The sequence below is a fragment of the Gossypium hirsutum genome, chromosome D10, assembly GCF_007990345.1.
Source record: "Gossypium hirsutum isolate 1008001.06 chromosome D10, Gossypium_hirsutum_v2.1, whole genome shotgun sequence".
Classification (NCBI taxonomy): domain Eukaryota; kingdom Viridiplantae; phylum Streptophyta; class Magnoliopsida; order Malvales; family Malvaceae; genus Gossypium; species Gossypium hirsutum.
The window spans coordinates 18448973-18463612 of record NC_053446.1 but is presented as its reverse complement, the minus strand read 5'-3'; the positions used below and the strand labels follow the sequence as shown (position 1 = coordinate 18463612).

The window sequence follows — 14640 nt, the reverse complement described above, 5'->3', positions numbered from 1 at the left end:
CCTGGGTATGAAACCCCAGCAGAAAGCAAAAGTGGGGGCAGCATTTTTGTTTTAAAATAGGTTATAAAATTTTTTTTAAATAAAAAGTTGGTTTTATTGAAACTGCGAAACGACGCCGTTTTGCCTAGGACTTGGCCCGCGCGGTGACCCGACCCGGAGGGGAGGATCCGCGCGTTCTGGCCAAATGGGGAAATTTTTCGTTCGGTCCCTCCCTTTTGCAATTCGCTTCAATTAATTTTTTTACTTGTTTTAAATTTAGCCGCATATTTTACTTTTGTTTCAATTTGGACCTTAGATGCGCAGCGTTTTGGAAGGTGGGAATAATTTCCCTTTTGGTCCTCCATTATTGCTTGCGCATTCAAGTTGGTCTTTTTTTAATTTATTTCAAATCTGCGCCACTTTTTTTCCGTTTTAGTTCAATTGAGTCCATTTTTTCAATTATTTTTTTTATGCTATTATCATTGTACCATTATTTATTATTATCATATTATTTACTATCATTATTTATAATTATTTCTAAACTTATACATGCATTTTTATATAGTATACATATACATATTTCTTTATATAATATATAGGTGTTCTTAAGCCATGCATACATTTTCATTCATGCGTTTTAAATTTTTTTTTATATATGTTTTTTAACCTTCACATACGTTATATTTTATACATATATACCTTTTTTATATTTTTTTATTTTACTTTCCTAATTTTTTTTAAAACTTTATACTTTATATATATGCATATACGTATTTTCACGATTTTCCAATACATACTTATACATTTTTTATTTTGTAAATATATACACATATACATACTTTTATTTTTTTTCCTTATTTTCATAATTATTACGTACATATATATACCTATATACATACATTTTTTTTGTATACATATTTTCATATTCTTTTATATATTTAATAATTTATATATCTGTATAAATCTAAATACATTTTTTTATTCTTTTATTTGTTTTATAAATATATATACATATTCTGCAAATACATGTGCATGCTTTTATTCTTTATTTTATTTCCACGATTTTTCAAATACATACATGCATTTTTATTAGATTTTGATTGATATACTCCATTCCTTCTTTTTACGTGTATTCTTGTATATGTGTGTTAGATATATGCGTACACATATTTGCAAATTCACTTGTATATTGTACTTGTATATAAATGTATTTGTAAACATTTATTCATATATGCTTTAAGTTAAAGTTTTTGTCTCATATTATACACTAACTTTTAACTTCCCTTTTGAGAAATACATTTTGGTTTCGACAATACATCAAAATTATTTTCTTGATTTAAAAGTTTTTTGTTGAATAAAAGTAATATTCAAGGTTTGGGATTTTCGAGGAAATTGAGCCCTAACATATTGGGTTTCGATTTTCTTTGCTAATCCTAGATAACCGAGGATATTCTTTATTCAAAATGCATGAATATAAAAAATCATTTTTGGGAACTTAACTTGTTGTGTCCTAACGCATTGGGTGTGGCATGTTACATTCTCAAAATGAAGATTTTCACATAAAATAGGAGTGATATTCAAAGTTCGGGGATTATGAGGAATTGTACCCTAACGTATTGGGACTCGATTTCTTTACATGACTTGAACAATTGATTATCCTTTTTCAAATTTCATCATATGAGTTGATTTTAAAATCTTTTTAACCTTCGACACTAAGGCATTAAATGATCAATTTGGTACCGATTTTGGGCGTTACGAGGGTGCTAACCTTTCCTCATGCGTAACTGACTCCCGAACTCATTTTCTCAAATTTGTAGACCAGAACAATTTTTAAGGTGAGCAGATTACACCTTAATAAAGGATCGGTGGCGACTCCAGTTTTATTTTTAAAGTCGACAACTAAAATTTTTGTTTTCAAAAAACGGTTTCGACAGCTTGGCGACTCCGCTGGGGACCTTTAGAGAGTCGAGCCATGAATTGGTTATGTTTTGTCTTCTTGTCGAAAATCAAAAGTTTTTTAAAAAGAACGTGATTTCTCTTCGCATTCATTGATTTTTATCATGGGGTTTGCATGATTGGATCAAGTCGGTTACTTTGTATTTGCATTTTGCATTACATGGTTCGTTTTACCCCCTTAAGTGGGAGCGAGAAACTAGTCCTTCGTGAGGTTTTCACCTCCGTGCAGGGTAGTGGACCGCTTCCGGGATACATCCGTACCTATGTCTTCGTGAGATTTTCATCTCCGTGCAGCCATAGGGAAATGTATTCCCCTAAACTGAATTCGATCCATATGAGCCTATAATAGGTGAAGATCGAGGAATCTGCTGGTTCGGGTACCTTTACCTTAGAAGCCAAACCGCATATGGTGAACCTTAGGAACTTACCCTAGGTAGAATTACTCTAAACCTTAGTAGATACCTCACTAGGAGTTTTTATTATTTCTTGATTGTATTGGATTTAATGTTTATACCCGACACTAACCCGTTTTGTTTTGTTTTGGTTATGATTGCATTGCATTTGCATTGTGGAAAAGAGATGTTGATTCAAGTTTGATTACTAATTTAGAAAGCCTATCATAAGAAAACGAGTTTCTTGATAAAATGGAAAATAGTATGGCAGCCTGAATATATTCCAAGAAATACAAGAAGGGCGATGGAAGAATTCGTGACTTTACTTTGGGGCCCGAGGATTCAAGATGATTGTCTAAGAGCCTTCAACATTCCAAATTTCTTAAAGAAGCTAATGAGCATTACGAGGATAGGCAGACAACGGATTGCGACCAGAATCAAGCAGAAGGAGCTAGCAGTGACATCCTTTGGAAATTCACGAGGTTTATATTAACATCCGGATGAAGAAGGAGTAGATGTCTTTGCTTGGAGTATGAGGGCAAAGCCGTATATATATCCGCTTTATGTAAAGAAATTTGTCCCCTAGTAAAGTTTTTTAAATGGAATTGAATCAGAATTAACGTCTCTTTATGCATTCATCTCATGCATTGCATCATATGCATTAAAAACCTTTAATTGATCCTAATTAATTAAAATTATTGCTCAGTTAACTTGGAAACCAACCAACCAACCAACCCGACACCGATACAGCACTCGAGCAAAGACAAAATATATGGATCAGAGATTAGAAAAGCTCGAACAGTACCAGAAGGAGATGCAAGACCGGGTTCAGCTACAAATGCAGGAGCGGTTAGACAAGATGAAACAAGAGATGTCTGAGAAGATGCGAGAATCCCAAGAAGATATAGTGGCAAAGTTAACCCAACTGATAACTAAGGGAAGTGATAAAGGAAAGGGCCCCATGGCAAATGTCGATGATGATAAAATTCTTTACCTTCCAGGTTTCACCCCTCCACATATGTGAGCCCAATCTGAATACCCGCGCAAATCTACTGTCACTATCATGCCTCAGCAGTTTCGGGCTGGTATTTTGAACCTCCAAACTGGGCCGGGTTCTAATCCTGAAAATAATTCTGTTAACTCTGCCATTCCTGACTTTGATGAAGTGGTTGAGAAGGAAAGAATGAAGGAGGAGTTACCGAAACAGTTAGAGGAAAGGTGTAGGTGGCTCGAGGAGAAGTTCAAGGCGATGGAGGTCACTGAGAGTTATCAAGGCATTGACGCAAAAGAGCTGAGTTTAGTACCAGATTTAGTACTTCCTCATAATTTTAAGATGCCTGAATTTGAAAAGTACAATGGGACAAGCTTCCCAGAAGCTCACATCACCATGTTCTGCAGGCGAATGGCGGGATATGTCAACAACGACCAACTCTTGATACATTGTTTCCAAAACAACCTTGCAGGGGCAGTATCCAAATGGTACAATCAATTGAGTCGTGCCACGATTGGTTCATGGAGGGACTTGACGCAAGCATTCATGAAACAATATAGCCATGTGACAGACATGGCTCCTGATAGAATCACCCTTCAGAATATGGAGAAGAAGCCGAGCGAAAGCTTTAGGCAGTATGCACAGAGATGGAGGGAGGTCGCAGTCCAAATTCAGCCGCCATTCTTGGAAAAGGAAATGACCATACTATTCATTAACACCCTGAAAGCACCTTTCATCACACATATGTTAGGAAGTGCCACAAAAAGCTTTTCTGACATAATTATGAATGGTGAAATGATCGAAAATGCTATAAGAAGCGGGAAAATTGAGGCGGAAGAGAGTAACAAGCAGTCAGCCTCAAGGAGAAGAGAAAATGAGGTGAACAACACAGGTTATTCTAAATCAGTTGCTATAAGTCATCCAGGAAAGGGGGTTGCTAGTCAACAAAGTTCAATGAGACGGGAATCTGGAGTGAAACCAGGTACTGAGAAGCTCCAGTTCATGCCAATTCCGATGTCGTATAAGGAGCTGTACCAAAGTTTATTTGATGCGCACGTTGTTTCCCCTTCCTACTTAAAACCCCCACAACCTCCGTATCCCAAGTGGTATGATGCGAACGCACAGTGTGACTACTATGCAGGATTTACAGGGCACTCAATCGAGAATTGTATTACTTTCAAAAAGCTAGTTGAAAAACTCATCAACATGGGTGTTGTCAAGTTGGGTGACTCATCAAGTGCAGAAAATCCGTTACCTAATCATGATTGAGGATGGAGGGACTGCAATGTATGAAAAAGTGGTGAGAAATTTGCACATCGATGCCATATATGCAGACACATTTAAATAGATCCTTGTTAGATTTCGCCTTAGAGGTGTTCTAAATAATGGGACTGTAGAGGAAACCCCTAAAGTATTTAGAGTCTGTTAGAGTAATGTTCAGAACTCACTTGTTGCTTTCAGCCTAGAAGCAATAAGAATTTCTTTGTGAAATAGGCTCACGTCTGAATATTATTATTTTAATGAATACATTATTACAATCATCTTTGAGCGAATGTTCTTTCATTCTTTACGTTTTTTTCATTCTTTCAGATTTTTTCTGCCAAATTATTCATTCATTCATTCATATTACTCATTCTTTTGTATATTCTTCGATACCCACCATGGGTCCCCAAATATCAATGACATGAATGACGCTGCTACAGACTTAAAATCGTCTTTTGAGTGAGACATGTGTTTAGAGGGATCTCATGACTTTGAAGATGTCATAGATTGCAGTTTATCTCCTGACTTGTTGAGGATGGTAAAGCAATAAGAGAAACAAGTGAGACAGTAGAGACTGCGATCTTGAGAGAATAGGCATGACCGAAAAATAAAGCAAGACGTTGCTGAGTTACTTCAAGCATTTAAAGATACCTTCGCATGGTCATACCAGGATGTACCCAGTTTAAGCGCTGTCATTGCAATCTGAACAACAGCCCGATATCAGAAATTTGCAGTATGTTCAAGAATGATGTAGTGAAAACTCTTTCGGAGTAGTGCCTCTCTCTTCAAGTTCATCATTGAAGTTGAAATTCTTTCTCTCCGGGTATTGGCTGAGCAAGTTGGATGAAGCAGAACGGATCCAATCGCAATGTGATCAATTGAACTTGATAGAAGGAAGAAGACTAAAAGCTATTCGTCACGGTCAGATGTACCAGAAATGAATTATGCGAGCCTATAAGAAAAGGTTCATCCCAGAGAATTCCACGAGGGTGACCAAATGTTGAAGATCTTTCTTCTACAAAAAAAATGTTTTGGAGGGAAGCGGATGCCAAATTGAAATGAACCTTATGATTGTAGAGAAGGTTTTTTCCAAAGGAGCTTTGATTTTGAGCGAGATGGATGATAAACTTGCGAAGTCCTGTAAACTCAGATTCAGTCAGGAAATACTCCACTTAAAGAAGGAGAGGACCAAGATAAAAACCCGCAAAGGGCAGTTTGAGTCCCCCAAAAAAAATAAAAAAGAAAAAAAAGTGATGTGAAAAAATGAAAAATGAAAAATGAGAAATGAAAAAATAAAATGGAGAGGCTAAGGTGAAAACTCGCAAAGGGCGCCTTAGACCAAAGGGGATTTGAGTTGAAAACCCGAAAAGGGCGGCTCAAATATTGATCAGAATGTGGCATGAGATTATCGGAGTAGCTCAAATACTGATCAGAATGGGGCATGCAGTGGTCTTGCTATATCTGAATCAACAGGAAAGGGTAGGCGACATTTTGAGGCATCGACAAAGTACTGTAGATCTCCTAAACACATGTTAAACTCAGAATGGTCTTCAGAAAGTTTGTACAGCAAAGTTCAAGCTGCGATATCTGGGGCACCTAATACTTATACTATTTTTGTTATTCTTGGAACATTTCATTCATTTCTAAGATACGTATTCCTAAATCAATTTCTTTGTTATCCATCTTTATTATCCTTGATAATTTATTCATTTCGAGCTATGGTCAGAGCCAACTCTATTCTTATTCATGATCTTTTTGCAAGCATGTTTCATTAGAATAATAATTCATAGACTAATAAAACTTTCACAAGGGAAGTTTTTCATATTACTCTAGAATTTTCTAAATAATACAGGAACCTGAAATAGGACTTGTTTAGAACGCACCAGGTTGGAAATCTGATAAAGAAGAGTCTAAATTAAGACTATCCCTTTGAATTTTATTGTCTAAAGTATTACTTGAACAAAATGGCAAGATGTCGTGTTGGTGACAAAGCTTCAATGAACAAGCAAGCAATGATCACCGAATAATAAGAAGAAGTTGTTCTTGGAGAAGATTTCTTCATTTGTGCATGAGCATTTGGTACAACATCCTAGGAATGGTGAAAGAGACCAAAAAGTTTCACATCCTGTATCCTTGAATTGTGATAACAGATGATTGAGAAAAGGCCAAATCTTTTTACTCTTGGGTTACAACGGGAGAAAGATGGTACAAATTTTGCATCCCAGTAGATCAAACTTGGAAGTTTACAGTTGGGGCAATCCGGTCAAGTGTTTCTTTGGAGATGCCAACTGAGCAAGAAGATGTTATAACACATTAGTGATGAAACCTTAATAAACTTGGAGTAATAATAACCCAAGCGTTAAAATATCATTTTCATGACATTCTGCATTCATTCAAATGTCATTCATACATGTCTAGTTAGGAGCATTTGATTCATTCTGATCATGACATCCTAATCACTAGGCATAATTAGGTTCATAAAGTTCATTATACAGGTCATGTTCCCTAGAGAACAGATCAGTGATGATAACAAATCTTACCTTCCTACATCGACAGTGAAGTAGATCGAAGACACCAACCTCGCCTCCCTCGGAGACAGGGGAGCAGGTTGAAGATAGCAGATCTTGTCTCTCTAAGCAGTAGTGGAGCAGATCAAAGATGGCAGATTTTACCTTCCTGTGATTGCCGTGGAGTATATTGAAGCCGGTAATTCTACTTCCCTAGGCAGCAGCGGAATAGATTGAAGATTTCAGATCTTGTCTCCCTAAGCAGTAGTGGAGCAGGTCAAAGATGGCAGATTTTACCTCCCTGTGGTTACCGTGGAGTACATTGAAGCCGGTAATTTTACTTCCCTGGGCAGCAGCAGAATAGATTGAAGATTTCAGATCTTGCCTCCCTAAGCAGTAGTGGAGCAGATCGAATATGGCAGATTTTACCTCCCTGAAGTTGCAGTGGAGTACATTGAAGCCAGTAATTCTACTTCCCTGGGCAGCAGCGGAATAGATTGAAGAACAGATCTTATCTCCCTAAGCAGTAGAGGAGCAGATCAAAGATGGTGGATTTTACCTCCCTGAGGTTACAGTGGAGTACATTGAAGCCAATAATTCTATCTCCCTGGGCAGCAGTGGAATAGATTAAAGATAACAGATCTTATCTCCCTAAGCAGTAGTGGAGCAGATCGAAGATGGCGGATTTTACCTCCCTGAAGTTGCAGTGGAGTACATTGAAGCCAGTAATTCTACTTTCCTGGGCAGCAGCGGAATAGATTGAAGAACAGATCTTATCTCCCTAAGCAGTAGAAGAGCAGATCAAATATGGTGGATTTTACCTCCCTAAGGTTACAGTAGAGTACATTGAAGCCAATAATTCTATCTCACTGGGCAGCAGTGGAATAGATTAAAGATAACAGATCTTATCTCCCTAAGCAGTAGTGGAGCAGATCGAAGATGGCAGATTTTACCTCCCTGTGGTTACAGTGGAGTACATTGAAGCAGTAATTCTACTTCCTTAGCAGTGCAGTGGAACAAATTGAAGCTACGACGGCAGATCTGGTTTCCCTAATATTGCAATTAAAAAGATTAAAGCCACAACAGCGGATCTTACTTCCTTAGCAGTGTAGTGGAACAGATTGAAGCTACGACGGCGGATCTGGTTTCCCTGATATTGCAATCAAAAATATTGAAGTCACAACGGCGGATCTTACTTCCTTAGCAGTGCAGTGGAACAAATTGAAGCTATGACGGCAGATCTGGTTTCCCTGATATTGCAATCAAAAGGATTAAAGTCACAACGGCGGATCTTACTTCCTTAGCAATGCAGTAGAACAGATTGAAGCTACGACGGCGGATCTGGTTTCCCTAATATTGCAATTAAAAAGATTGAAGCCAAAACGGCGGATCTTACTTCCTTAACAGTGCAATGGAATAGATTGAAGCTACGACGGCGGATCTAGTTTTCCTAACATTGCAATTAAAAAGATTGAAGCCACAACGGCGGATCTTACTTCCCTGACATTGCAGTGGAGCAGACAGAAGTAACTAATCCTATCTCCTTGAAGTTGTAATGGAGTGGATTAAAACCACAGATATCATCTATCTGAAATTGCAGTAGAGCAGATCGCGTCAGATTTATCCTTAAGTTGTAGTAGAACAAACTGAAGCTACAAGTCTTATCTCCCTGAAGTTGCAGTGGAGTAGACTAGAAATAGCAAATTTTGTTCTTTTGAGAAGCCACAAGGTACGAATCCTATCTCCCTGACGTTGCAGTGGAGTGGATCGAAGCACTGGTTCCTATACCTCTGAAGATGCAGTAGGAAGGAATGAGGCTACTCGAAGAAGAAAAGCACCGAAGAAGTCGAGGCATAGTAAGACCGGGCACAATTGGGCTCTTTAGTCTTTGCTCTGTTCCCGTTGCACGATAACGAGCAAAGAGGGGCAGCTGTACAAGCCCAAATATGCCCGGGCCCAAACCAATTAACAGCCTAATACCCACTTAAGCCTAATTACCCAAACAATTACCCAAACCACCAAAATAGAAACCCTAAGCAATTAGCTGCACATCCCAACAGCAGCCTCACCCTCGCCGCCGCGAATGTCGCAGCATGACTCTCCCCTGCGCACGTCGCGCACAAATCTGCAGCAACAAACATCAATTAAACAACAACGAGAAAGAAGGAAATAACAAAAAATAACAGCGCAACAATAATAGGAAATAGTGATTTTCGTTTAGATTTTATTTTTCCTTTATTTCGGTTATATAAACCGATTGAACATCTGTAAAGAGAAAAAAAAGGTGGGAGAGGAAATCGATTATTTATTCTTTAAAAAAGGTGATCATTGGATTGTTTTTTTTAGATTTTCCTGTTCTTTTTCTGTTTTGGTTCTATATTGCGAAAAATAAAAAGAATAAAGGGAAGGAGACTTACCTTGGCCTTCGAAAGCTGTTAAGAAGGGTTTAAAAAGCCAGATTTGGCACCCCTCCGGTCTTCGATTACGCGGAGTCGCGGTGGAGGGTGATAAGACGGCGGTGGTGCGGCCTGGGTATGAAACCCCAGCAGAAAGCAAAAGTGGGGGCAGCATTTTTGTTTTAAAATAGGTTATAAATTTTTTTTAAATAAAAAGTTGGTTTTATTGAAACTGCGAAACGACGCCGTTTTGCCTAGGACTTGGCCCGCGCGGTGACCCGACCCGGAGGGGAGGATCCACGCGTTCTGGCCAAATGGGGAAATTTTTCGTTCGGTCCCTCCCTTTTGCAATTCGCTTCAATTAATTTTTTTACTTGTTTTAAATTTAGCCGCATATTTTACTTTTGTTTCAATTTGGACCTTAGATGCGCAGCGTTTTGGAAGGTGGGAATAATTTCCCTTTTGGTCCTCCATTATTGCTTGCGCATTCAAGTTGGTCTTTTTTTAATTTATTTCAAATCTGCCCCACTTTTTTTCCGTTTAGTTCAATTGAGTCCATTTTTTCAATTATTTTTTTTATGCTATTATCATTGTACCATTATTTATTATTATCATATTATTTACTATCATTTTTTATAATTATTTCTAAACTTATACATGCATTTTTATATAGTATACATATACATATTTCTTTATATAATATATAGGTGTTCTTAAGCCATGCATACATTTTCATTCATGCGTTTTAAAATTTTTTTTTTATATATGTTTTTTAACCTTCACATACGTTATATTTTATACATATATACCTTTTTTTATATTTTTTTATTTTACTTTCCTAATTTTTTTTAAAACTTTATACTTTATATATATGCATATACGTATTTTCACGATTTTCCAATACATACTTATACATTTTTTATTTTGTAAATATATACACATATACATACTTTAATTTTTTTTCCTTATTTTCATAATTATTACGTACATATATATATACCTATATACATACATTTTTTTGTATACATATTTTCATATTCTTTTATATATTTAATAATTTATATATCTGTATAAATCTAAATACATTTTTTTATTCTTTTATTTGTTTTATAAATATATATATACATATTCTGTAAATACATGTGCATGCTTTTATTCTTTATTTTATTTCCACGATTTTTCAAATACATACATGCATTTTTATTAGATTTTGATTGATATACTCCATTCCTTCTTTTTACGTGTATTCTTGTATATGTGTGTTAGATATATGCGTACACATGTTTGCAAATTCACTTGTATATTGTACTTGTATATAAATGTATTTGTAAACATTTATTCATATATGCTTTAAGTTAAAGTTTTTGTCTCATATTATACACTAACTTTTAACTTCCCTTTTGAGAAATACATTTTGGTTTCGACAATACATCAAAATTATTTTCTTGATTTAAAAGTTTTTTTTTTGAATAAAAGTAATTTCAAGGTTTGGGATTTTTGAGAAAATTGAGCCTAACGTATTGGGTTCCGATTTTCTTTGCTAATCCTAGATAACCGAGGATATTCTTTATTCAAAATGCATGAATATAAAAAATCATTTTTGGGAACTTAACTTGTTGTGTCCTAACGCATTGGGTGTGGCATGTTACTTTCTCAAAATGAAGATTTTCACATAAAATAGGAGTGATATTCAAAGTTCGGGGATTATGAGAAATTGTACCCTAACGTATTGGGACTCGATTTCTTTACATGACTTGAACAATTGATTATCCTTTTTCAAATTTCATCATATGAGTTGATTTTAAAATCTTTTTAACCTTCGACACTAAGGTATTAAATGATCAATTTGGTACCGATTTTGGGCGTTACGAGGGTGCTAACCCTTCCTCGTGCGTAACTGACTCCCGAACTCATTTTCTCAAATTCGTAGACCAAAATAATTTTTAAGGTGAGCCGATCACACCTTAATAAAGGATCGGTGGCGACTCTAGTTTTATTTTTAAAGTCGACAACTAAAATTTTTGTTTTCAAAAAACGGTTTCGACAGAGATAGTGTGAAAATCAACTCTCTTTTTTTGTACGTTGTTTATTTGTAGTGCCAAAAATGCTTTTGCTCCGAAAGCGAATTTGAAAGGCAACGGTAGACTAAATTCCATACCTGCAGTCACTTGAACCAGCAAACCGATTGGATTCTTCTCTTCTCTTCTTATAATTTATCAGATGCTGAAGACTCTTTACTTTTTCATATTTGCAGACACAGTGAGTGCCAATTTCTTTCTCTATTGCTTGCTTTATATTGTGAAGTTCTAGTTTTATTGATGGACACGATAGTTCATTCGATTGTACCCCAAGAAATGCAATCCCATGACATTCACATCTCAACTAATCCTTGTCGGTCTCTCAACCCTCAAAAGTCTGGTTGGACCCAATTCAATAACTTAACTTGGGAGTCACAAATTTTAAGCTCTATCCCATGTCCTTGCAAATTTTAGATATCCTAGCTCAAACTTATCCTCAAAATCAGTTTCTAGTGGCTTCCATATCAGCCTATGATCTTACACTATCTGCATATCATATAGGGAAGGCAATGGCTGAATGCATTTCCAAAGCAACAATATTTTTCTTGGCTTCAAAGCTAGAGATATCATTCCCCCTTCCATACTCTTCTTGTTTCACAATTTCAGATTTGTAAATGAGTATTAGTGCATTAATTAGTATGTTTGGGTGGTCGTGGACATTGTAGCACAAGCCACGTGTATAAATATGTCATCCTCGGAAGATTCAAAATGCGGCTTTTGGGTTAGTTTTCACTGCCATGGATACTTGCAAGAGATGCTTCATTCTTTCCTTGGTCTTTTTCATGGTTTTCTTTGAAGATTTGGGGACCAATGTCCATGGTTTTCAAGGGGAAGAGCAGATTGAAACCACGGTGGAGGATTTCCTCGATCATTCACCACATTTTACCACAACACAAGGGTAAACAATCTCGATAGCATACAATTTTTTTTTCTTAGGAATCTCCTAATATTGTTCAAGTTTGAACACTCACATCTAATGTATTCATGGTTCTTTGTGTTCAGGATGTATGATGTGGAAGAGGTGGGAGATGATGATGATGACTGGCAAATGGTGCAGGCCAAAGGGAACCAGTTTGTTGTTAATGGTCAACCTTTCTATGTCAACGGATTCAATACCTACTGGCTGATGGTATTCGCAGCTGATCAATCTACAAGAGGAAAGGTCTCTGAATTGTTTCAACAAGCATCTTCAGTAGGACTAACTGTATGCAGGACTTGGGCTTTCAACGATGGCCAATGGCGAGCTCTTCAAAAGTCTCCTTCGGTTTATGATGAGGAAGTATTTAAGGTACTAATTTCACTCTGAATGTTGGTATTGCTGTCCAAATTGTTACCAAGTTTTTCACCACAAAATGTCAGCTTTGAACTAGCGGCATATGGCAATGGCATTCATCATAATCAGATAATTAATACTTTCCTTTGGAAATTAATGCAGGCATTGGATTTTGTGGTGAGTGAGGCAAAGAAATACAAGATCAGGCTCATACTGTCATTGGTTAATAACTGGGATGCATATGGTGGTAAGGCACAATATGTTAAGTGGGGGAATGCGTCCGGCCTCAACTTGACTTCGGATGACGAGTTCTTCTCTCATCCAACACTTAGAAGTTACTACAAGTCCCATGTTAAGGTAAGTTCTTTTCAACTATATTTTAACAGTTTTGTTTGTTCAATTTGCTGATATACATTCTCAATGGTTTGACACAGTGCATCTCATTGCATGCATATTGTATCTGCATGTTACGAACTCCTACTTAAGCAATTACATTTCTGTTTCTCTGTTAATTTTTTGGCAATGTAGGCAGTGCTAAATAGAGTCAATACGTTCACAAACATAACTTACAAGAATGACCCTACAATATTTGCTTGGGAACTGATGAATGAACCTCGATGCACCTCAGATCCCTCTGGGGATACATTGCAGGTTTGGCCTTTTTTGGGTAAAAAGTAGTGACAAATGAAATTAGCTTTGTATATGATCATATATTAAGCCTCTATACTATTGTGTTCTAGTCATGGATAGCGGAAATGGCAGCATACGTGAAGAGCCTTGATGCAAAGCACATGGTTGAAATCGGACTAGAAGGATTTTACGGACCCTCAGCACCTGCAAGGACTCAGTTCAACCCAAATTCATATGCAACTCAAGTTGGAACAGACTTTATAAGAAACCATCAGGCACTTGGCGTTGATTTCGCATCTGTTCACATTTATGCTGATTCCTGGTAAAATTTATCACCTGTTCTGGAAGTACAGTGAACATTTTATACTTGCTATAAATTAATACAGACATGCAAATTCAACAGGCATGTTAACATTGATGACATATTAAAAAACTCCAGCATACGCATGTCTGTCTCACTTTTCTTCTGTTAATCATAATATATACTTTTGTGATTTTGCTCATTTGTCCACTCTTCTCCATATTATATGTATAGCGACTTCTTAATAGATTATTTAAATGATTTGTGAAGGATTTCGCCAACTATATCTGATGCTCATCTCGAATTCACAAAATCATGGATGGAGGCTCACATAGAAGATGCTGAGAAATACCTAGGAATGCCTGTTATATTTTCCGAGTTTGGAGTATCGAGAAAAGACCCTGGCTACAACTCATCATACCGAGACACTCTTATCAGCACAGTGTACAAGACACTCTTGAACTCAACAAAGAAAGGAGGGAGCGGAGCTGGGAGCCTCTTATGGCAGCTATTCCCTGATGGGACAGACTACATGGATGACGGCTATGCAATTGTCCTTGGAAAGTCTCCTTCAACATCAAACCTAATATCCCTTCATTCTACTAGAGTCGCAATCTTTAACTCCAGGTGTTCTTGGAAATGCCGTTGGGGTTGCAGGAAGAAAAATTCTTTGGAGACATTCCTCTACCATGATGATCTGTAAAACTATTTATCGGCAAAGGGAACTCGGAAGCTGCTATTATACATGCTAAATGAGAAACGAAATAGAAAACAAGAAATAAGATATTTGTGGAGTTGTAATATATTTGTTAAGTGTGGTGGCACAACATGATTATCAGATTATATCAGCTAATCACACTACTTAGTTCCTTCA

At 36.8% G+C, this 14640-nt stretch overlaps 1 protein-coding gene across 1 annotated transcript; it reads left to right on the top strand.

Annotated features, from left to right (window-relative positions):
* The first annotated feature begins 12253 nt into the window (after positions 1-12253).
* LOC107914504 (mannan endo-1,4-beta-mannosidase 6) lies at positions 12254-14640 on the top strand. Its single transcript, XM_016843439.2, has 6 exons — positions 12254-12460; positions 12565-12850; positions 12998-13192; positions 13364-13486; positions 13576-13787; positions 14037-14640. Exons 1-6 carry the CDS (start codon positions 12300-12302, stop codon positions 14467-14469), a joined length of 1410 nt encoding a protein of 469 aa, XP_016698928.1. The 5' UTR covers positions 12254-12299; the 3' UTR covers positions 14470-14640.

Excerpts from the sequence above, each read along its gene's own strand:
- LOC107914504 (XM_016843439.2), top strand. The coding sequence starts at position 12,300 with ATGGATACTTGCAAGAGATGCTTCATTCTTTCCTTGGTCTTTTTCATG. Across the intron at positions 13,193-13,363 it reads ACTACAAGTCCCATGTTAAG|GCAGTGCTAAATAGAGTCAA; the intron begins GTAAGTTCTTTT and ends TTGGCAATGTAG. Across the intron at positions 13,487-13,575 it reads CCTCTGGGGATACATTGCAG|TCATGGATAGCGGAAATGGC; the intron begins GTTTGGCCTTTT and ends ATTGTGTTCTAG.